Genomic DNA, 23,371 nt, shown 5'->3' with positions numbered 1-23,371 from the left:
AAAGTGTCCGAGTCTTACAGAAGATAATGTGGTTGCTTAGAAGATTTTCGAGTTTTAGCATTTTTGGTTTTATTGGCAAATTTTAAGGGGAGTTTTCAACATTTTACAGTGTGTCCCCCCATCTAAGTTCGAAGGCCTGACTTTGGGGGGACTGTCCACCCCCCGTAAGTTCGGTTCGTGAGGGGGGGTGGACAGGGGACCGAACCTAAGGTCGAAAAAGTACAGTATTCTGAGGGAATACCATAATGTGACCTTTCATCCCACGCTGAGAACCTAAGACGGAACCGGTCTCTTGCGGATCCGATAACTGAACAATACACGTCTTGGGGCGGCAGAGGGCGATCATTGCTTCCTCAACAACAGTAAGATCATGTAGCTCAGCGGGCACTGGACCTAGATAATTGTTGTTGGCTAATGCAAGGCGCGGGAGCTTGCTTTTAGATAGATCGCGTTTACAGACCGAGCACATAGACAGCACGACTTCACCATTTGCATCGACTCTAACACCGAGGGGGTCCAAAAGAAGATCGTGCGCAGCACCAGGCAGCACAGGTACGGGAGGGCGGACAACGTCTCTGTGAGATGGGAACATATTTTGGCGTACACGCAATAAATGGGAAGGGAGCTGGCTCAGTTTCACGTCAGAAAGCATATCTGTGCGTAAGCGTTCGGCGCAAACGGAGCACACATCACTGCGAAGCGCTTCAGGTGCTATTTCGGCCAAGAAATTCCGTCTGACACGGTTCTTTGTTTCATCGGTGGGGATTTCCGGCCAGCTCTCCCGAATTCGCAACAGGTCATCGTCAGTATTATCACGCGTTGTGGGTCGGATTCGCGATTTGAGTGTATCTACAAAGCTCTTCAACCGGGATCGTAACACAGTGAGAGTATCATCATGCAAAACCGAAATATTCAAAAAAGCCAATATCCTCAACAACGGTTTTTCACGTATACGGCGACGAACTGCCTTCAACGCAAAGATTTGAACGTCACTTACTTGATTGGACCTGGCACCCAAGATAGCGACATCCGTACATCCATAGAACCTTTGGTCGCTTGCATTCAACGCACAAGATCCTGATGCAACATGCTGAACAATGGACTGCCTCAAATCCTTGGCGTATAGATGACGAGTCTCGATCCCGTGTGCTGACGCGAGGCTAATCAATGCAGGTAGTGTAATTGTTTCAAAGCCTTCGAACATATCGTATATAGACACGTTACGGCGGGCAAAGCTATCTCGGAACCGCTTCAGCTGAGCACACATTCTTGGTCTGGTCAACTTGCTCGAACCCTGGCAAAGCCCAAGAGACGTGAGACAGGTCGTGAGGTATCCAATAGAAAGCTGAGAATTAAGCAGAACATCGACCAGGAAAGCGTTCATATCAGAGAAAGTGGAGAAAGCTGGCTTGAGAGCGGAACAGGTGGTGGAAGAAGAGCCCATACAACCGGCATTCAGGACATGACTCAACACAGCAAGTCTGGCATCCTCGATGGAACAGCCCACATGATGCACACCATGATGGTCGCATAATAATCGAATGTCATCCTCGTTATCGGAGAACAAGAAGATTGAGCATGAATGGTCATTGAACATTGATGATATAATATCAAAGGGGCATAATCTGGGATCTTCATCGCCATCCATCGATACTGAAGGATGGCGGGACACGGCCTGAAACTGCAATCGAGAGGTGTCACGTTGTATGAGCATACGATAGCAAATCCAATCACGACCCAAAACCACGTCTGTTGGGATATCTTCGCCCAAGGAAAGTGACATGCTCACCGTAGACCCGGAGTACGACACAATGTAGTCAGTTCGAGTCAGAGGCAACAGACCAGCAGCATGTGCAAATTCGCGAGATAGCAAGGTCTTAGTCAGACTTGCATCGAGAGAGCAGCTCGCTCTCTGTCCATTGACGAGTGCCATACAGGTAAGAGTGCGGGAACACGCGAAGATTCGGAATAATGGGCAAGTTGAAGGAGAAACGAGAGACGATCGATGAGAGGACGCCGTCAGGAGCGCGAGGGGGAGCGACAGAGAAGGACTCGAGAGTCCAAACAAGATCTGAGACAAAAGCCAGGCACACGAAGCTCACGGTCACATGACACAATCGATTTTCTAAACTACCCGAGGAAAGTGGACCCTTAGTGACTCCCTCCAACCCTTTTGCCGTAAACGGCAACGGGAATCTACAAGCAGATGGTCGGCTTTTGTGTGTGGTTGTTTGGTTGCCAATCCCCTGTCTGCTCGCCTGTATCCCACGTGGGTCGGATTGAATGCAATTGTGGACAATTGAATGCGTCGGTGGACGTTGGCCCATAGAGTCGTTCAAAACGTGTGGTCCCGTGGACACGAAGTCGTCGACATCGAGTGCATCGCTGGCGCAAATGCGCGTTTTATTGAATTAAATTGTTCCACACCCAATGGGAATTGGCGGTTGAAACCCCTCCGTCGTCGCAGAGTCAAGATTCAGCTTCCTCGGCCTGTGAGTTTGGAATGTATTCAGTCGGAGGATGTTAAAACCAGGTGAGTTTCTGTCGGAAAATAGCAGCATCCCCCATCGGCCACTAGCCAACATGTCTACCGCATTCGTCGTCGGGATGTTCAGCTTGATCAATGGCGTCCGCCGCTCAGAGCAGACGGGGACCTCGCAGACGTTCTACTGTTTTTACGACACTGCATTCCGCTCTGAGATTACGACGTCAACCCCCGCTCAGCTTCGTGTGTATAGCCCTGTAGGTGGACAGGTTGCTCGAGACGACACGCTCGCGTTCGTCGTCGCTAAGGCGTATTTCGATCGCGATGGCCCGGATCCTGTTGGACGCCCAGCCTCAGCAGTTCTTCCCCTTTCCCGGAGATCCGTCGCAGGAGTCGTACTACGACAACGTCCCCGAGTTTGATATGCCGTTGTTGTTTGCGGTCGGGCGCGTCACTCCGGCATCGGCGTCGGATGGACCTGCACCTCCCATACGGCGCTTTGATCTCGCTGTCTCAGAATACGTGCGGAACACGGTCCAGCACTGTACAGCGGAGTAAGTTGTCTCGCACGTCGAAACGCTCGTGCTGAACTCTTTGTAGAATCATGTTTAATAGCTCAGTTAAGCGATGGGCGAACACGCCTATGCCGGCGTCTAACACGAGTGTCGGGGTTTTGGCCGTTAGCTATGGCTTAGCCTCCAACGGCATTCTTCGGTTTGAGATGCTGTCGCTTGCTCTCAACGTGTCACCTGCGGTCTCTGTAGGCGGTGGTTCTACTTCCAGTCGCGCCGCAACCACCGGCACGGGCAGTCGTAAAGATCGCTTCTCTGCTCGAGCGTCGGAAAAGCGCAAGGCAGTTGGCGGGCGAGTACCTGGCTGTCTAACTGGAAGGGGCCGTTTGCTTATTAGTGCTTTGCTTTGTGATCAGATCTGGCAACGGGGATGGAAGTGTGGTCGATAACAATCACCGTCAATCACGGTGAGTATTTTGTTGCCGAAATGCTAGCTTTTATTCTAATTTACTGGCAGAGCCTCGACTTCTACAGCTCCGTCTCGAGTAACTACAAGCTCGTCGGGCACCGGGGAGGGCATGTCGCGTGATGCCAAGCTGCCTCCTGAGGCTTATCACCCCGAGACTCCGGCGTTATATGAAAGTGTTCCGGCTGAGGGATCGAACTCGACCAAAGAGGAGATACTTTCTCAACTTGACGCCAGTCAGATTGAAGCCATGGTTGCGATCTTGCGGAGTGGAAAGGGTGCAGACGGATCCGGCGGTCGTCGTTCGCCGTCGCCCGCTGGGAGAGGCAAGAGACAGAAGAAGAGTAAAAAGTAGCGAGGCTTTGTTTGTATACGTTGAGACGAATAGGTGAAACGTACATGTATGATTAGTGGTTGTGATAAACAATGTATTGCACGGCGAAAATCGTTTCGAGCAAATCATCTATTGCCGGAGCGCCCTGCGCGATGGCGTGTCTTGTAGCCATCTAACGTTGTTTTGTCTATTCGTGCTAACGAAAGCGACGGAAATTTTTGCTACGGAGCGCGGTAGCTATCACTTCCATTAATTAAAGGAAAGCACAGCGTTAAATATGGCCAGCGATTCAATGGGAAGCACTGGGTAAGACTGCGGAGATTGGTCTGATCAGAGAAGATGGCGTGGATGGGAGAATTTTGAGCAAGGTTCAGCGTAACAGGAGCAACCACTGTCGTATCCCACTATGATAGGACAGCGACACTTAAATGAAAGCTAGCCCTAGACCGAATTTATCTATGTCGATGTTCAACGTTCATGGATATGATTAATCAAACGGCGTCCTGCAAATTATTTGAGTTTTCGGGGTATTTTTAGATCTCCGGCTTATGAGCCGGTGCGGATATATCTGGTATTACCCAGTATGTGGCACTCACGCTATTATTCACCTGACGAACCCAGCTGCTGAACTCACGTACCGACAATATTTGAAAGGTCTTTCAGGAAGCGATTAATTCTCTACTCATTCACCAGTACTACTCTTCATGGCTTCCAGCGTCCTCGGGCGATATTTTCGGAGCTCATAGCGCTCATCAATCAAAGATCCGCCCCACCACGGCCAACGATCTATTTTGGGCCTCTTTGAAGCATGAAAGCAGCCAGTAGTATAATGCAAAGTTCATGATCTCGATTCTCCGAGTTGCAAGACCAATCCACGCCTCCGTCCCCCGCACACCAGTCCATAACTTTCAACAACAGTCTGGCTAAGGAAAGTTCGCCCCAATTGCTCTCACGAAACGTCATCATCAGCTTTTGCACGCATGAATACATCTCATCGCAATAGAATCGCAACCTGAGGTGTCACAGGCCCATACCCCTCAATGGTCCACCTGTTCATGAGGCAGCAAGATGTTATTGTCATTCCATCCGAAAAAGAAGGAGATGAGGACGAGGACCTAATTATGATATAAGCGGAGCAAGAGATGGAGTCGCTCAGTGACACACCGCGTCCGTCGCCTTCCATTACTTTCCCTGTCGCATATAATCCAATGGAAAGAAGAAATGGGGGAGAATTGTCAGCTAGTGCTAAGCTATGGAACATGAGGCGGCAGGAGAAGGAAGATTATATCAAAAGTAAGTCCAGACACTGGGCGCACGCTTCCTATAGTTCTGCATTGCTTGCACTGGATTTGGCTCCATGCAGCTTACGGAGATTTATGCACAATTTGCTGTAGCAGAAACCCGTCTTTCTATAATAATGGATTGCGAATTATAGCCCTCGGTTTACTGCAGATGGCACGATGTGAGTGGCTGTAACATTCGCAGTACCAAGCTATGAAGAATGCTTTATGAAGAAAACTACTCGCAATAAGATTTGATGCAGCCTTCTATATAAATAGTTTGAGACGCCATACAGCCCCTCAACTTGACAAATGAACACAAGTAATTCCATTTTTACAATTCAAATTTTTACACCAAAGTACACCTTTTTCGTGAGGATTCTACTACTACAACCCATTCCACACCCAAAGCCCAACAAAAAATCCCTCCCAAATCCCTGTTTCCATATCTCACAACCTCAGACGTACTTGATCGTAACATCATCGCCAACAGTAACCGACGTCAACACCGAGCCGTTCTGCTCAATGTCGATCGCAGTCGCGCCCGACGGCGACACCTGGCCGCTGGAGGTCGTCGCGTACGCGTCCGTGAACGTGACCGTGCCGAAGTTGGCGAACTCGACGAGCGAGCCGTTCTCCTCGAAGTCCTCCACGATCCACTCCGCGTTCTCCTCGCACAGCGCGGACGAGGACGTGATGTCCTGCGTGACCGTCTGCCCCGTCGTCGTGTTCTCGATCACAGCCGTGCCGGACGTGGTCGAGGAGGCGGTGACGGTGAGCTTGACGACGTCGCCGGCGGAGAAGGAGATGCCGGAGAAGTCGTAGGCGTAGTCGGGGTACCATTCGTACCAGGCTGTCAAAGTTGTTATAAGCAAGTAGTTTGAACGAAGTGGGAGAGGTTCCTACCATCGTAAGAGACGTCGCCGTCAGAGACGGTGAAGTCAACACCGGTCTGGAGGATGGCGTTCGAGCAGGTGTCACCGTCAATACCAACCCAGGCGGACGCGGCACCGTCGCCCGAGGGCGTGGGGACGGTGAAAGTACCGGTCACGGCGGTGTAGGTGCCCTAAATAGAGACAACGAGACGTCAGAGACATGGCTTCAGAATATAACACACGCCAAAATACACACATCAGCCGAATCGTAGACGGCGCCAGCCCAGTTCTCGCTGTACTCGGTGTTCAAGATGCGCTCGGCGGGCTTCGACTGACGGCCAGAGGCACGGCGAGCGAGGCGGTCACCCATGCGCGAGGAGGGACGGGCAAGAGCCACAGAGGCGAGGAGAAGGCTGGTGAGGACGGCGAACTTGGACATCTTTAAGTGGGATACGGTAGGAGCTGCTGCTGCTGCGAGTGATAGACCGAAAGAGCCTGATGAAGTCCACCGTCGAATATCGAGGCCTTTTATACCTTTTCGCTAGAGAGTATCTCGCCATGCTCTGCCTGCGGGACTGAGAATTTTCGACAATGCGGGCTGTGACAGCCTGGTTGCGCAATCGAGAAGAAGCATAACCGCCATGAGGGCAATTGGGCGCCATTATCTCTTTCGTTCAGATAATGGAAGGACTTCATGTGTAGTCATGCGAGCCGTCAAGCCCGTGGGTGACACAAAGAGCGACGATCGCAGAAGAGCAGTTCTCGGGACCACAAGGACGCAGTTTTTCGTCTAGTCTGTCGTGGGCTACGAGGCTGCCATCGGCTCCGAAACTGTCCGTGGCATGAAAACCTGCAGAAAGAAGCAGGCAGTTCAGCATAGGCGAATATCGGGTCGTTCCAACCTACTGACATTGGAGTCGTAAGAGCCGCACAGTGAACGATCTCCCTTGGCATGCCCTCCACATACAGCACCAGAAGCTCAATAATAGGTCATCTGATGTGGAAAATGCGATCAGCTCCTCGATCGACCATAGCACACGACTCACTTTGACGAAGTGCGAAAGACCATGTGTAGATAGGGAAGGAAAAGGCGTGGGCCTTCTCCATTTGCTGCCAGAATCATGTTATGTTGTAAACGCTCAGCTCCGGTGCGGGGGCGGACAATGAATGGAAAACCAAACTGTGCCTGAAAGACGCGCATCGTGGTAGGCGACGGGAAAAGACAGCCTACAAAAACCAACAGCCAGCCCATTTACGGACGGGATAGTTGTTATAGCTTGCGGGCATGTATATGTGTCTGGGAACGCTCCAGTCGTTGTGCAAAGATCGTCCAGGCCGCCGGGTCCGCTGGTCGTGCCTTAACGCATGAGCTCTGATATTCTGGGTTGCGGTGTGAGTGAAGGTCCCAGAATAGCCCCATTTTGCCGGGAATGCGGCTGTATCTCTGCGTTCTACTAGAGTCATGAGGCTATGAAAGACGATATACGGAGAGGACCGCTTACCCGGTGCGCTTCATGGTGTCATCGGTAGGAACAGGGACGGCGTACGGTAAGGCAAGCATCCGTAAGCGAGAGCGTATCTGGCCGGAGACCAAGGTCAGGCATCGGGACTTCATGTTTATCTGGAGGCGTCAGTCCAAGCTCTAGGTATCAAGTCCCTGAGGGTCATTGAGACAGCCAGCCCAACTGTGGTAGACGCTGAAGTGAAACTGAAGAGTTTGAGCTAAGCGCTGGCCGGGTTTTCTCGGCATGGGGTCGGCAACGGCGTTACCCGTAGAAGTTCCCACACTGCCAAGACTCCGCCGCTGGCCTCTTGATCCTCCCCCGCTTGCGCCCGCTGCAGACGCTACAGGCCTTCGCTGCTTCAATCAACAGAAGCATAGTGTCACTTCCGATTGACAGTTATATCACTGTTAATGTTCAAGGTAAAGGTTTGCTTCTGTCACTAGACAAGGTATTGACCTACGGAGTCAAATAAATAGGTAGCGCTGCCGACTCCTTCAACATTCTAACCAGTCGGCTTGATGGTTATTTCAGGAACAGCGCTTCCTGCACGACGATGAAAACTCAGCAGCCATCAGTCTAACCTTGCTTTCGCCGAGCAAAGTGCGACCCGATTCTGCGTTTTTGGCTCCCCGCAGCAACACCCCCGCACGGCCGTGTCCGCGTCTAAATGTGCCATAATGAACTATGACGTCCCGAGAGATCGCGGCCCCGCGAGCCTTTCTTGCGGAGACAGGTCCTGTCAATATCAAGTATTCATCGAATTTGCGTACAGTCAACTGTACCCCGAAGAGGCACCAGCCGTCGAATAGGCTTTGTGCGGCTCTAGTGCGACGCGTGATGGCGAACACATGACTCGTTCCTGGTTGTGGCTTCGTTTCAGTCTCAATACGGTCCTCGACCGAGGGTTCTCCTTGTCGCCAAAGGTGAACCGAGAATTAGCCCTTGGTTTTTCCATCTGGAAACCCTCAGAGAGACAAAGAGCATAGTTCTCAGCAGCAGCGAGGGGTATAAAAATGCTACTCGGACGGTCGTTGGCAGTCAGAATCGAATAGTTCTACCTCTCAAGCCACGTCGAAGATGTACAAGCTCTCTGCTGCTGTCGCCGCCCTCGCCACCCTGACACAGGTCTCCTTGGTCGGTGGTGCCTTCCTTGGCGTTTTTAGCGTTAATTAACCTTTCTCTTGGCAGGTGTCCGCGCACGGGGGTGTCCTCAGCTACAACATCGCCGGGACCACCTACAATGGGTAACTTGCCTTGGCGTTTTCTTCGAGTTTATCCGCTGACCAACGCTTTCATGATGATAGATTCGTGGCTTACGACAGCCCGACCGGGCAGTCTACCATTCAGCGCGAATGGGACAGCTACGACCCCATCCAAGATCCCACCGACTCGTACATGTCTTGCAATGAGGACGGCGCCAACCTTGGCTCCGGTCAGGAGTACGCCACTGTGGCAGGTGAGTACCATCGAACAAGTGTTTTTGGTCGGGTTAAACGTGTATGTTTTTATTATTTCAGCCGGATCTCAGATCATAGCCTACTGGAACAAGTACGTGCGATCGCATTCTTGCCACGAATATGTGCTAACAGTTATATCCAGCCCGTGGCCCCACACCATCGGCCCCGTCATGGTCTACATGGCCGACTGCAGCGGCGACTGCACCGACGCCACTACCTCGGACTTGGAATGGGTAATTCCCCACCTTCTCGTTGCCAATCGTCTGCTGACCATGATGTCGCAAAAATCTCATTGCGGTGATCAGCGCTGGCGAGTCTGGTCACTGCGCCCTTTGATGTGACCACCGGTGACCAGCACTCATCAGCAGTGGTGAGACTGACGTCAGCGAGGGTCACCAGTGGAGCACCTGCTGAACTCTTAGTGGGCCTTCGCTGCGCGATGGGGCTCAGGCGTGATCAGTCGCAAATCAGTAGTATCTCAGGGGAGAGCACCTAGCAATCACCCGAACGGCTCCTTGGCAGCTGTCGCAGTACAAAGTGCATGTATCTACATATAGTGCAGCACATATGAACGTGCAGGATGCACGCCTGTCGCACTGTACGTGTCGCATTTATAAGGTCATACACAGATTCTTATATATTTTCGGGTTATGGGCAGAGGTAACATGTGGGTCGTACACACGCGTAAGTCCCTTCAGATCCCAGCTTCAGGTTTTTGCTTAGCCTTTTGCTCGCGGCCAGGCTTGTGGAGAGTACGCCTTATCCAGAGCGTATGTCCATCAGAACCCGACCGCGGGCGGCCAAACGCATCCTGAGCGATTTGGGCCTGGTGAAACCCTACTACGTGTGGGACTTCGCGGAACGGGACACTAACGGCCACCTCCGGAAGCAAGAAAGAGTGACAGCCGCGTTCGCGTTAACGATGCACGTTATATTGCGGAGATTCAAATACTTACATCCTCCGCTACCTTTCGCGAAAGTAAATCAAAACTCTAGAGAAGCTCACTGAAGTATTCATTGATAGGCCACTATTTCTGTCCAAGTAGCTACGTAAGTAATACCGTTATCGTTGGCATCTAACATTCTGCACTAATTAATGTGATCATCTCAATGATCTTTGTGAGACCTGGTGGCCTTCGATGGTGGCTGCTCGCGCGACTCTGATTCGGAATCGTCATCGCGAACGGCACCTTCGCCACGTTTCTTGCCACGCTGGTTTCTGTGTGGAGCCTGGGTGATATAATAGTGGGCAGCAGAAACACTCGTTAAATAAGGGTCAACGTACGTTTCGGTCCTCATCTTGATCCTGCTCTTCGTCATCTGAACCCTTGCCATCCCCACTGCCGTCGTCCTCTGCACCTGATAATTGACCTCGCCGGCTGCTTTGAATGACCGCACGGCGAAGCTTAGCTGGGGCTGATCGATACTCACTATCCCCATCATTGCTGTCAGTCGCCAGCTGGCGACCATTATTGTCGTCACCAACACGGCCCGCATCTCCCACCTGCGCAAGCGCGCGCTCCATACCATCACCAAGCATCACCCCGTGGTCCTTGTTCTGCTCAAGAAGTCGCGCTCCAAGGCCCCGGTCAGCTGTTCCGGGGTAGAAAACCATATCCCATGTCTTGAACACACGAAGAATGGGTTCGCGTTCTTTCTCGAGTCCATCAATGAGTACCCGGAGATATTGATTCTGCCATTCCAGCCAGTCTATCCCAGTCGGACCATCATTGCGGACGAAGTTTGTGTCCTCTGAGAGGGCGAAACATGCCTGTGACATACACTGGTGAGACATTTCTATCATGACTACAGTGCAGGACTCACTAAAGTACAGGCTCCCGCAATAGAACCCGGATAGACATTCTGCAGACTGAGGATCTTTGAGAGGTAAGAGCCCTTTGCACCTGTCGCATGGCCTTTTTCAATATATTGGACAGCCGTCGTTCCTCGGGTGATGGCAGCATAAACCTAAGGTACTGCAGTGAGTTGTTCCACTCAGATCGATGAAAACACTACGCCCGACTGACCTTCATGGGGATTTCTCCTAGAAATGCGGTTTGAAGGTCAAAACCGTAAGGCGCAATAGAGCATTCATGGATAAGGGGGGCATCAAGTGGTGAGTACCTCCCTACTGAGCTATCGTCTCCACGCGTCCAGCCGAGAAGCTTACGCAGATGCTCCTTTCGTAGAGAAGGGTCTTTCAGCCAACGCGTTATTTCTGGACCAAAGATCTCTGCCGCTGCCTCACGACGAACACGCTTGATCATCTGTGAGCGCTGATCACCCATTTGCGACAAGAACTTCGCCCCAGTAAGTTCTCTAATCATATGTACACCAACACAGAGCACTCACAAGCCTGTTGAACAGCGACGTTCGCCGGAAACTGGCATCATACTTCTCTGCGATGCAGGCGACAAGGTCCCGAAGCTGGCCCTGGAGTAGGCCATGGCTGGAACCAAACCTATGAATCGCATCCTGAGGCTCGTTGTCATCAACGGCAGCTCCAGTGTTAAAATCGTCTGAAACCGTCCAAAGGCAGAATTGTATGACGAAGATTTGAGCGGTACGTATACCTGCTTCCTTTATTGACTTCTTTCGCTCATCTCGCTCATCATCGGCATCGGCATCCCTACCCTCAGCATCCTGCTCGCCCTGCACATCTTGGTTGGTCTGCATCTGCTCGTTCTGCTGCAGGAGTCGATCCAGCTTTTCCTGCAGGACACTGTTCTTCGCCTCAAGTTCGTGGCATTTCTGTGTGCAGCTGTGAGTATCAACCGGCGAAGTTCTGGAATATGAACACAAACGCGAGCTAAAGCACCTTGACGTTTAGCTTCTTCCATGATTGTCTCAGGAGGACTAAGAGAACCAGAAGCTGGCGGCGGGTTTACGACGCGTTGTGGGGCCATGTTGAGGTGCTGAAGCCGTGCGACATGTTATTTAGTGCAAATTGCAGTGGTTTGGAGTTTCGGTAAACAATTCTGGAGCTCGGCTAGTGTGAATGATGTCATATGAATACTGCGTAGCCACCGATCTGTGTTCCTGATCAAACCCTGGGTTGTATAACATTGTCGGAAGTAAATTGTATGTAACAAGTCTTGTCCTCGACCAGCACCATGGTACGCACTGCGGTGGCTGGAAAAGTCCCCAAGAAGCTCAAGAAGCAATGTCAATACTGCAAGCGGGAAGTTAAGTCCCAAGGGCATAAAGCTCACGAGGAAAGCTGCAAGGCGGAACAGCTTGGATTGGGACTCGGGATCGGTAAAAAGGCTAATCGTGTTTTTATCGACCGTTCGGATGTGGGTAGCCTACGCAACCATAAAGACAGTGATGACTCAAATCTCTTCTATGATAGGCTGTTGCTCAGCGTGCCGCTCAGAACTTAGTACCATCTTTGTCGCCTGAGCCCATGGAAACCGACATTCCTACTCACCCGGGCGATGTTCCCGAGTCTTCCAACGCCGATCAGGCCGAGACTCGGAGTTTCCCATACATCATACAACGTCCTCACCCTCGTGCTTCAGACCCATGTGTGGACTCCCAGAGCTTTGAGCTAGCCACTGTTGATACCATTGGCCCCCCAACATCAGCGGAGCCATTTGCACCTTTCAAAACTCTAGCCGATTTCGAGTATGCTGAAAGCGTTTACGACTACTTACCTGCAAAGGTGGTTGATAAACAGCTGCACGGAATGCACACCAGCTGGGCCAAGTCCTCTAACATTACATGGCACAATCACCGTGAGATGGAAGGGGATCTAGCTGATGCACGCAAGTTTATTATCCCGGTTTGTATTCCAGTTTTGTTTAACATTCAAGCTAACATCATGTGCTCGTCTATTTACTAGTTTGAACATGCTACAATACAAAGGGAGTTTAAGGGTGTATTGTATACATATCCCATTCGGTATCGTGACCCATGGGCATGGCTCCTCAGCCTTGTTCAGGACCCAACACTTGCACAAGATATCTGCTGGAATTCAGTGCAAAAGACCCTTGTTACCGAAGCAGGAGAAGAGAGGCTTTATGACGAGCCTGAAACAGGTAATGCATGGAAAGACGTTGATGTGAGCAAGTTGTTTTGCGGCTCATCAAACAAGGGACTCATATGGTTTTCAAGGATGTACTGCCGCAACCAGATCCGTATCGGCACTGCTATCTTCCCATGCTTTGGTGGCTTGATAAGGGTCTTGTCACTAAGCATGTAGATATGTATCCGATGCTTGTTCGTCCCCTTTTTCTGCCGTCGTCAATACGCAACAGATCTGGCAATGGAGGTGCCTTTCTTCTTGGATTTATGCCAAAGGTACAATATTCCAACATGCTGGTACCAAAGGCTAACTTGCAGTGATTGTAGATCCCTGATCCACCGTCTTCAGACAAGTGGTCGCAACGTGAGCTGGACGAATGGGGGAGATTCAAGCGTGAGGTCTATCAAGACGTACTTCGGCTCGTTTTTGGGTCCTGTCGTGACCCCTCATTAATTGGACAGGCCGTACGGTGCGGCGATAAACAATTCCGGTGCCTCCATCCCGGAATCATGGTCCAGTCCTTGGATGCAGAGGAAGCGGCACGGTGCAATGCTACACGAGCCGCAAACGCTAATTACCCTTGTCCAAAATGCCTCATACCACAGAAAAGCTTGCAAGAGATTACGTTTTTTGCAGAGCCCCGGACAATATCTCAAACCCGAGAGGTTCTGCACAATGCACGAGCTGCTGCATCGCGCAAAGAATCCGCCACAATCCTTCAAAATTACGGTCTACATGACGTTGATGTATGTTCTAATTTTGCTACCTTGATTATTGGTTAGTTATCTCAGCTGACGACCTGTCAATGTACATCCAGCACTTTATGTGGGAGCTTGCCTACTCCGATCCCTATGCATCATATGCATATGATACACTTCATTCCGATGATGAGGGAAAGTGGGGAAAGCATTTGTATGTTGTGCTTGTTGCTACGCTCAAAGATGCGGACCTCCTCGGAGATTTTGCCTCAAAGTACGTGTTTGTAACTTTGTATAACTTCTCCGCTAAATGTACATCTAGTGTCTCAAGTGTACCCCGTTGGGCAGGGCTTAAGCACCTCCGATATCAGACAATCTTTCTGGAGAAGATTTACGATGGAAACCAATATCGAGATATTCTCAAGGTTCGCTGAGTTCATGGCTCCGATTATTCGTGGTAGTTTTGATCCAAACCTTTTCTTGTAGTGCGTTCTCCCATGCATAGCAAACCTATTGCCATTGCATGCCAACCTTGTGCACTGCATCCGGGCATACCAACGGCTACGAATGGTGCTAGGGCTTCGTTTGCAGTCTAGCAAGCGGGTGAAGTTTATGCGAGACGTTTTGCTCGTAAACTATGAGCTGCAGTGCAAGGCAGGTAAACATGCTATCACTAAACACTCAAATACTAATAATACATCTGATATGACAGCGGCTGTCAGGCGGTGGGAGCACCATACAGAAGAGTTTTGGGTTCTTGAAACAGCACTTGAGTCAGCACTCAGCTGAGGATATCGAACGCTTCGGAGCTACATACGTCTACTCAACTAAACCTAATGAGGCATTTCATCAAGAGGTCGGAGAGATGTACGAGATGACCAATCAACGTGAAGCTGAGATACAGGTGAGTGAACCGATAAACAGCCTTCCCATATAAGCTATTGACTGGTAGTATTCGAGATTGCAAAGCGAGATCAAACACGCGAAGCATTAGCGCACACTCGCATTCTCGTGGATGCTGCTGCAAAAGAGCCGGTTGCTGACTCGGACCCTGATATCACGGATACTGAAGACGCCATGCCACAGTCCGACTCCTCAGAAGACGACATAGAGGAGCTGACCGAAGCAAGACCACAGGAGACCTGGAAGCTTGGTTCGCGAAAAGGCCGTTCGCTGAGTTCTATACGCTATGGGAACATAGCGAATCAGCCAGATTTTCACGCTAATTTGCTTGTATTCTTTCGAGCAGTCTTTCCAGACCGTTTTGTTGTAGACCAGCCATCCTTTCGGGTAAGCACATCACACGTGTCTGCAGCAATTTACAGACTACTGACATGGTCTGCATTATTGCAGATTGAGATATTCCAGTGTATATATCTCCACTATCGGTCCCAAGACGACTTGTCGACGTCACGCGATATCCTTCATTGCAAAGAGATATTTCATGGTCGCCCTCGTTACGACGCTGCTATTTTAAACGACGACACGCCTGGTATTACTGTCGTTCGCCTATTTGCACTGTTTCGCTGCACTGTGTCTCGTACTGATGGTCTTTGGACTGAAGATATTGCTCAAGTGTCGTATTTTCGCCCAGCGAGAGACTACCAGCCCAAGGCAAGCTGGTATGGCTGTCGCATACTTCGCGAGGAAAAGAAGAGGTTTTTTATTCTCACAAAGTACCTTGTGCGTGGCGCGCACATGATCCCTGTGTTCAACGGGCCCAAGTCGGACTCTATCTTTTACTTCAATGATTGTGTTGATTCAGATATGTTTGTGCGTACAACACCCGAGCTCAGTCTTGTTCCTCACTAGGTACTTTGCTTTCATACTAGTATACAAATGTAATCAGCGAGCCTACCTACCTCTGTGCTGTGAGATCACCGAAAAGACGCGTTGTTACCACATAATACTGGGCCGAAGTTCCACTTTGTTACTTTGATTCAACTGTATATAAAGCGTGCATGTTAAGTAGGTATTGAAGGCGTCGTGGTGTAACGGGTAAGTAATGCTAAGACTAATGATTAGGCTCCTGTTCGAACCTTGGTGAGTACGCATAAAGCTAAATTAATACGCCTCCATTCATCGTAGTTCAAGGAGGCCCGACTCCACCACTCCATGATCTCACAATCCCCAAACTCCACTACTCCACACTGACGTGTGCAGCCATTTTTCCCCGGCCCTACTGAGATACTGACCACCGGTGGATACCAGTGGGCACTGCGTCATCTCCGCCTGATTAGCATCTACTCAAGGGGTGGCTCCCTGGTGGCTACTTGCCGACTCGGTCCTGACCGCCGCCTGGTCGCACACTGGTCACCAATGATCACCAGCTGAGCGCCATAGGGACCATCGGCTGACTTTTCCCGAGTGTATCTGATCAGACCCTCAGTGGGTGATCAGACTGACCAGACGTGATTACCGGTGGTTATCCCTGGTCACCCATTTCCGATTTTTGCGACAGACCTACATTACTTTAAAACCTCTCTAGTTCAAAATCGACGAAGCCGGCCTCATCTCGGGCGACCAGCCCACTGGTCTCTGGGCCATGGGAGAGCTCGTGAACGACAACAGCTCCTGGACGACCAACATCCCCTCATCGCTCGCGCCCGGCGAGTACTTCATCCGCCACGAGCTCCTCGCGATACACACCGCCAACACGCCCCAGTTCTACATGGAGTGCGCGCAGCTCAAGGTCACCGGTAGCGGCTCTGCGACGCCCGAGTCGGAGTACCTCGTCAAGTTCCCCGGTGCCTACGCTATGTGAGGATTAGGTTTCTTATTGCAACGCGGATGGGCGCTGACGCGGGAGAATTGCCGATAGGAGCGACCCCGGTGTTGATATCGATGTGTACTCCAACGCTGGTGTTACAAACTACACCATCCCCGGACCCGCTGTCTGGCCCGGCAATTAAGTTGAAATTATAACGCGAACGTAGCGCACTGCTATTTTATTTGGGTTTGTACTTCTTAGTACGACTGCCATGGGATAAAAGGTGGATACAATAGTTGAAGTGTTTTCAAGTATTATGGGTTCGATTGTTCTCTTAAAATTTCAACCAGAGTAATTTGATTCAGTGAGTTTAAGCTTGCTTCAACGACCGAGAAAGAAAAGATATGTACTCGTACATGTTTCTAACTACGCTGTGAGGACCACACAAACTCAACCCCTACACCCACATTCCTTCGACAAAGAACCCGTCGATAAAGTCCTGGTCCTCCCCATAGTCATACCGACACCTCTTGATACCAAACGCCTTGTCACGCTCGCGCTCGTTCTGCTCTTTATCCTCTTGTCCCTGCTTCTTCTTCACCACCTCAATAGTGCCGCTCATGGACTCCAGCACGTCGTGGACATGAACAAGAACCCGCTGCCCCGGCACCGCCGCTCCAGCTTCCTTCAACACTGCCAGCGTAAGCGCACTATTGCGGTCCTGCGACTTCGCCTTGTCTATCTCAGAGCAAGCTGCCGCTTTATCCTCGAGCCGCTTGGCGAGCGCAGCTGCCTCCGTCGCGAGCTGCGCATTCGGGTCTAGATGTTTCCCTTCAGCCAGCCGAGCGAGAGCCCCGCGAACGGTGGCCGCACGCTTCTCCCAGAGATCGCGGGTGAGGTATTCATCACCGAAAGATGGCTCTGTGGTTGACGTCAAGTTCAAACAGCGAACAGAGTTGCGGGATTGGACATCCTCGAGGATTTTCTGCCGTACAGCGAGTTCAAAAGGAGTCTCGCCGAAGGCGGTCTCGTTCCGAAGCTCTTTGGGCGGTAGGGCGCTGACGAGGTGGCAGACGATGTGATGGAGTTTGAGAGAGATCGCAAGGTGCAGCGGAGTGCTACCGTGCAGGTTTCGAGCGGTGAGACTCGGTCCCCCGAGTTTTGTAAGTTGCTCGACAAACTGGAGATTACCCTTGCTGACGGCGACGTGGAGAGGCTGCATAAGTTTGTGGTCAGCTGTATGGACAAACTCAAATGAGAATGATACGCACCGTTTCTTTAGACGATCCAGCTCGTTGAACGAGCAGCTCGTCAAGGTCAGCTCGAGGCAGCTTCTGAATGAAGTGCTCAAAAAGCTCGGTGTTCTGGGTAGAGCACACCATGTGAAGAACATTGGCCCTAAAGTTGTGTAAGCCTCGAACAATGAGAACAAAGATGAGGTACTTGCCTATCGGTTGCTGAGCGCTCCATATACGATGCACCCTTGTTACGAAGAAAGTTAAACAACGCGGGATTGCAGTTGCGCATTACAGCCATCAGTATGCTATTGTATCCGCGTTTTACCAGACTAGGGGAGCGGATTCAGCGACACGAACAAAGGGGTGTTGACGGACACTCACGTTTTATTCACCAGATTTTTCATATAGTCTGGCCTCGCGCGGAACATGGCCTCGAGCACGGGGAGAGCTTTATTAATCTCAATGTTGCAAAGCGCTGCCGTCAAGGAATTCTCGCCGGTCTTGCTCTCTGTCCAGCCCAAATGCGAACGCAGCGTCTCAAGAGACTCGCATGCTGTCCTGAGGAAGGAGATCTTCTTATTGTCGTCCCCTTCGTGAGAGTCAATGTACGCCCGGTAGCTTGTCAGTATGCCCTCGCTCCCGAGGTACTCGACAATGTGAGGGAGAGTCTCCCGAGCCAAAATATAAAGCATCGGACGATGTTCAGATGTGTCTTCGCTCGAGTTTCCTTCGACCTTCTTCGCGAGATCTGTACGCTTCTCCCCATGAACCGTCAAGCCGAGATACGGTCTCCTTCCGTTAGTCGCCTTGGCCTCCTTCCAATCGTCATCGCTCTCTTTAGGAATATCAATGCCGACGCCATATCGCCTGATGACGATGTCGAGAATAGCCGGGTTGTCCACAGAGGCGATAGAGGACATCACTTCGTCTCCGAAATCGCCCTCGCAGCTGTCGTACAAGTCCAGGATCTTCTCCAAACTCTCGCGGTCGTTTTTTTGGGCCGCTTGGCAGACGATGCTCGAGTATGAAAGGCCGCCCTCTTCTTGTGAGTTGCTCGGGATCTTGTACGATAGCGTCAAGAGGTTTTCTGGTGGTGACTTGCACTGCACCTCGGACGGGATGTCCTTGATGTCGATGATGTGTGGTTCTTCGGAGGGCGGTACTTCATCGTCATCAACATCCATCTCGTCTTCCGAGTCGCCCATATCGCTCTCGTCTGCGGAGAATAACCATGAGGGCCTGACGTCGTGACAAGGCTTATTTGTGCTTACCAAGTTGGAGGCTTTCGGCATGCCAATTAACCTTATTGTCGCTGACATCCTCTTTGACGTACTGTTTCCGAGCAATGTCAAGGATGAGTTTTGCTGTCGTCCACTTGCGACCCATCACAGCGGCGAATAGAGGCGTATATCCTACATATGCAAGATTAGATAACGCTGTCGGAGAGAAATGTATTCGTTACCTCCGTATTGACCAGGAAGGGGAAGGGGAATATGGACAGAAATCCGCAGCGCATTCCGGCCCTTTGGGGGTTGTAAGCAGAGCTGAATGACTTTTGCGTCGTCGCCTGTATAACAAGCATCGAAAAGCTGGTCATATAGCTCATACGAGCTCTTCGGAGGTGTACCGTCCGAGTTCCATGAGTAGGTGGGCAAGAACTCATACTTCACGTTTTCTGGTTCTCGGCGATCTCGTCTGCGATCTCGTCGAGATGACGCATCGTCGGCCGCGCCGTCATCAGGATGAAGCTCTTTGCATGTCTTTGCTCCAGCGGAAACAAGTTCCCCGCGGAGCTCGCCGAGGTGGGCGCGGCTGATCTCGCGTATCTGGCGCGTCTTCCGTTCCTGTTCGTCCTTCGCTCGGTCCACTTCAGGGTCAGACGCACTCTTCTTTGCTTGGACAAGCTTGCGTACGAGATGTACGTATTCTTGCTCCCACGCGGATGGTTGGGAGCTGAGAGCAGGTACGGATGACTCGTCATCGGATTTCGACTGTTCATCTAGCTGCTTCGCGATGCGATGGTCGGTGGACATCGTCCAGTCGAGAATCGTGCGATGGGTCGCCCTCCAATCGTTGTCAACGAGTCGAGAGTTGGGATCAGCTCCGAGTTTCACGAGGGATAGCGCCAGGTCCCAATGAACGTTCGCGAGCGATACTCCTAGCACATCGGCCGACTGCATCGGGTCACGGATATACTGTTTCGTTTTCCTGTAGGCGTAGTGAGCGTTGGTCATGGGGTAGAATTGCTACATGAACTCACTTGAGCATTTGTTGTGCGCGAGCAACATCGTTCTCGGATAATTCTAGCTTGGCACCCCACGCAAGGAGTAAGATGACGATGTCATACCGCCCTTCCTGGACGGCACTCGCAAGAGGGCTCATCAAGAGCTCATAATTCACTTTGCTAGGGAATTCGAGGGCCTTCTTCGCGTTGGGATCGTTCTCGAGGAACGTTTGGATAAGCTCGAGTTTGCCTGCCATAACGTGTTCATGCAAGACGGTGAGCATATTGGGCTGATCGTCTATTGCAGTCGACGATGCGCCAGCTTCGAGAAGGGCCTTCGCGATTTTGCATGCAATGGTCGAGTCCTCGACGAATCGTGTGAGCTTGAGAGGGAGCGGAACGCGGTCGCGGACACTATTGCCCTTGATTGCGGTCTTGATGTCTGCACCGGAGCTGATGAGAGCCTTCACCGCATCAGCACTCCCTGACATAACGGCGTAGCCGATTGGCGTGAGCACAGCGTCCCAGTCGGGCGCGTTGATGTCAAGGATGTCGGGGAGAGAAGACTCGTCCTCGGGGATAGCTCCAAGATCGACAGCGTCCGCCATGATGTCGAGGTCGCCATCCTTGGATTTCTTCTCCTTCGTGTCGGAGCCATCATCGTCGACTTCGTCCCAATCCTCATCCTCCTTTTCGCCATCCATATTGTCGTCTTCTTTGCCGTCTTCTTTGCCGTCATGGCTCATGGCTCTGGACTCGTCCTTCGGACCGGCTTGCTTCTCTTCGTCGGCTTTCTTCCGAGCTTCCTCTTCGTTGCCTTTACTACGCTCCAACAGCTTCTCGATGACCTGGACGTGGTTCCCTGCAGCAGCGAGGTGCAGCGCGGACCGCCCGTCAACAATCCTAGCTGAGACGCGAGTGCCGGACTCGATGAGCTGAAGTGCTACGTCCACCGAGCCGGAGAGCACCGCAAGATGGAGTGGAGTACGCCCGGCATGGTCACGACGGTTGGCATCCATGCCGTCGGAGATCATCTGGGCGACGGGAGTAGTATCGTTGTGCGCAACGGCGTGGAAGAATTTGGTCGAGTCGGCGATGTACGCGAGCTCGCTCCATTCGCCATCATCAATGGGACGGAAGCTGCCGGTAATGCTCTGGCGACCAGGGTTCTCATGTATGAAGCTAGGTGTATGTCAGTTAAAACACGATCCTTATTCGAGAATGATTAACTAACGTAACGCGACCACGGATGTAGTTTTCGTCATCCTTCTCGAGAAGCGCGCGCTCTTCGTCAGTGCCTGTCTCCGGGCATGCCTGGAAAAGAATAACGATTAGACGATGTCATGACTAGGACACAAAAGATGAACCTCGCAGCAGTCTTCAAGACATTCGGCTGCGGTACCAAAGAATGCAGGATGACGGTGAAGCTTGCGGTCTTTGTTCTTTGGGTTCCAAATAGCTTTTTATATGATGCGTCAGAGCCAGCAGCGCCGATGAGGTATTACTCACAGTTCATCTTGATATCAGCCGTGTAAATAAGGTTTTCGATTCGCTGGGCATTCCACCTCGGGCCGTACGGGATGTGCAATGTAGACACGTCATAGTCGTTCATCTCCAAACCAAAGAACGAGTCCAGTCCCTTGAGGTCACCCTTGTACCGGCGTTGGCGATTGGATCGGCCCCGGTATACATAAGGGCGCCCACGGAGATTCCGACGCTCCTCGATGAACTTGTCTCGAATGTTGCTATCTCTCAGAGACTCGAGAGCGAGAAGACGGGCGAGGCCAGCAACGCGGGCGATGGAGCGCTCGAAGATCTGCAATTTTGATGTGAGAACCGAGCAGAATACGAAGAGTAGAACATACCGTAGGGTCGATATCAGCACGCCGCAGAGATGGTATGTACACCTCAAACCCTCTAGCTGCGTACTTTGCAAGGCGCACCTCGTATGAGGGAGACCGACGAGTCATGTCAACGGTATTACACTGACGCATAAGTGCAATGAGGGAGCGTGGGTTGACCCAGACTTTGTTGCCTGTATGCGTGTTTCAGCACAATGCCAATGTATGCGCGGTGATATGAAGGGAATACCATCGTAGAGACAGCAGGGAGCATCGATGTCAAAGCCAGCCAGAATCTCTGCAGGAGACTGATAGAGACGCAGTACAATCTGGATCGCACGATAGGGGTACTGAGCTGGGTGAATATTAGCACCGGTACGGAAAAGAAGTAGAGCACTACTTACAATGAATTGAGACGGTGTGTTTAGTGCGGACACATGTCACATCCCAAGGGATGGCGTCGCGAACCATGCGATAGATATAGTCAATCTTCTTCTCCGCCTATACCATCTATAAGTAAGCGCATATAGTCGCGTAATCTGAGCACTCGCCTCGGTGGGGGTCAAACCATACAGGAACATATCGATGTCAGAGGTGGGAGTAGCCTCAGCATGGAACCACTTCCTCAGCGTCCTCCTCGTTTGCGCCGCTTCATCCGGCAGCGGGGACAAGCATGCAAGGATAGACCCGCCGGCGACGACAATGTTGCTCCAGTCGGTGATAAGTGAGAGTGAGTTCTCAGTAAATACGTTGAAGTTCGCCTTGAATTCATCCAGACCCTTCACCGTAGATGGCACCCCTTCCTTTCGACGCTTCTCGGGATTGAGAGGCATGACGAACTTGGCGATCTTGTCATCATCGTTTTTGACGACGCGTTCACGCGTCAGACGCGCCTCGTTCGGGACAGCGAAGACATCGACGAGTCCGACGTAGGGGTCTTTGAGGATGGAGCTGTCGCGCTCGGTCGCGAAGAGCCTACGGAGATCTGCCTCGTAATCGAGAGCAGGCTGCAGAGCGTCGTCGAGGCCGGCGCCAGGGCCATCGGGCAGAGACGAGATACGCTTGAGGAATGTTTGAATTTCGTTACTAGGTGAATACATCTTGAGACAATGGGGAGCGAAAGATGTTGAGTCTGAACGGTTGGACAATCGCGCCTTTTGTACCCTGGCGACGAGGAGCAAACGAGGGGCGTTGCTCTGCCTCAAACGTCAACCGGTGCCGCCTGTCACGATCGTCCCCCTTAGAATCCGTCGGGCCGACGCGCGCAGAGTCATACAAGTGGGTGACTCCTGGCGGCCTTGTGGATACCTGGTGGTTTGGAGCAAGCCGCGCGGCGCAACGAGTCAACAGCCATCAAGGCGCATCAAATTTACCTATTCGGGAAGCCCCGCCGCGCGCCATCCCGACGATGGCTGTGCTCTACTGTCGTTTTGGGACTTTATTCCCGCGCCCTTCCCGCATCAATTGCGCCCTCTATTCAAATTATCCCCGTCCATCAAAGTTGTACCGCCTAGCTACGCCAGATCACCACTGAGAAGAAAACCACGAGGCATGCCAAATCGGCCTGAGTCACTACGCTATGTCATACCCACAACGCGATGTAGCGCTGATACGCTCGAGTTACGGCGCACACTTGGGCGCACATGTCTATACGGGCGTTCAGGTCCCAGGATGAATTCCTCAAGTCAACCAGAGTACCACTGGCAGGTCTCGGTACTT

At 51.6% G+C, this 23,371-nt stretch overlaps 6 protein-coding genes across 6 annotated transcripts in view; 2 read left to right on the top strand and 4 right to left on the bottom strand.

The window, feature by feature from the left end:
* CONPUDRAFT_53439 (uncharacterized protein) overlaps positions 1 to 592 on the bottom strand; it is a gene marked incomplete at both ends in the record, with an annotated part of 2,628 nt that extends 2,036 nt beyond the window's left edge. The window contains one exon of the mRNA XM_007769120.1: positions 286 to 592. Within this exon, the coding sequence (XP_007767310.1) occupies positions 286 to 592 (307 nt within the window). The remainder of the gene's footprint in view (positions 1 to 285) is intronic.
* A 1,991-nt stretch (positions 593 to 2,583) lies between these two features.
* On the top strand, positions 2,584 to 3,818 carry CONPUDRAFT_152787 (uncharacterized protein; the record flags this gene model as incomplete). Its single annotated transcript, XM_007769560.1, has 5 exons — positions 2,584 to 2,823; positions 2,876 to 3,039; positions 3,086 to 3,322; positions 3,414 to 3,464; positions 3,515 to 3,818. The coding sequence occupies 5 exons, from the start codon at positions 2,584 to 2,586 to the stop codon at positions 3,816 to 3,818; spliced, it is 996 nt and encodes a 331-aa protein (XP_007767750.1).
* A 1,717-nt stretch (positions 3,819 to 5,535) lies between these two features.
* CONPUDRAFT_55157 (uncharacterized protein) lies at positions 5,536 to 6,322 on the bottom strand (the record flags this gene model as incomplete). Its single annotated transcript, XM_007769254.1, has 3 exons — positions 5,536 to 5,930; positions 5,984 to 6,143; positions 6,209 to 6,322. The coding sequence occupies 3 exons, from the start codon at positions 6,320 to 6,322 to the stop codon at positions 5,536 to 5,538; spliced, it is 669 nt and encodes a 222-aa protein (XP_007767444.1).
* Positions 6,323 to 8,099: 1,777 nt separating this feature from the next.
* On the top strand, positions 8,100 to 9,147 carry CONPUDRAFT_180590 (uncharacterized protein; the record flags this gene model as incomplete). Its single annotated transcript, XM_007769983.1, has 5 exons — positions 8,100 to 8,591; positions 8,646 to 8,701; positions 8,762 to 8,913; positions 8,975 to 9,005; positions 9,057 to 9,147. Coding segments are annotated over exons 1-5 (387 nt in total), but the record flags the coding sequence as incomplete, so codon positions are not given.
* A 624-nt stretch (positions 9,148 to 9,771) lies between these two features.
* On the bottom strand, positions 9,772 to 11,820 carry CONPUDRAFT_143513 (uncharacterized protein; the record flags this gene model as incomplete). Its single annotated transcript, XM_007769982.1, has 7 exons — positions 9,772 to 10,144; positions 10,200 to 10,324; positions 10,346 to 10,685; positions 10,739 to 10,882; positions 10,942 to 11,214; positions 11,267 to 11,665; positions 11,719 to 11,820. The coding sequence occupies 7 exons, from the start codon at positions 11,818 to 11,820 to the stop codon at positions 10,022 to 10,024; spliced, it is 1,506 nt and encodes a 501-aa protein (XP_007768172.1). The 3' UTR covers positions 9,772 to 10,021.
* A 4,893-nt stretch (positions 11,821 to 16,713) lies between these two features.
* CONPUDRAFT_164614 (ankyrin) lies at positions 16,714 to 22,966 on the bottom strand. The gene is made up of 14 exons (XM_007769558.1): positions 22,204 to 22,966; positions 22,057 to 22,153; positions 21,903 to 22,007; positions 21,677 to 21,846; positions 21,321 to 21,627; positions 21,179 to 21,270; positions 21,046 to 21,125; positions 19,848 to 20,993; positions 19,050 to 19,795; positions 18,859 to 18,999; positions 17,969 to 18,803; positions 17,797 to 17,916; positions 17,621 to 17,747; positions 16,714 to 17,565 (listed from the first exon to the last, which is right to left on the bottom strand). The coding sequence occupies exons 1-14, from the start codon at positions 22,750 to 22,752 to the stop codon at positions 16,807 to 16,809; spliced, it is 5,274 nt and encodes a 1,757-aa protein (XP_007767748.1). The 5' UTR covers positions 22,753 to 22,966; the 3' UTR covers positions 16,714 to 16,806.
* Positions 22,967 to 23,371: the final 405 nt, after the last annotated feature.

The sequence above is a fragment of the Coniophora puteana genome (genome assembly GCF_000271625.1).
Source record: "Coniophora puteana RWD-64-598 SS2 unplaced genomic scaffold CONPUscaffold_5, whole genome shotgun sequence".
NCBI lineage: Eukaryota > Fungi > Basidiomycota > Agaricomycetes > Boletales > Coniophoraceae > Coniophora > Coniophora puteana.
The sequence above is the reverse complement of the archived record's forward strand: the minus strand, read 5'-3'. Positions and strand labels throughout refer to the sequence as shown.

Excerpts from the sequence above, each read along its gene's own strand:
- CONPUDRAFT_164614 (XM_007769558.1), bottom strand. The coding sequence starts at position 22,752 with ATGTATTCACCTAGTAACGAAATTCAAACATTCCTCAAGCGTATCTCG. Across the intron at positions 22,008-22,056 it reads ACACACCGTCTCAATTCATT|CTCAGTACCCCTATCGTGCG; the intron begins GTAAGTAGTGCT and ends ATATTCACCCAG. Across the intron at positions 19,000-19,049 it reads CCTTCCTGGTCAATACGGAG|GATATACGCCTCTATTCGCC; the intron begins GTAACGAATACA and ends TTGCATATGTAG.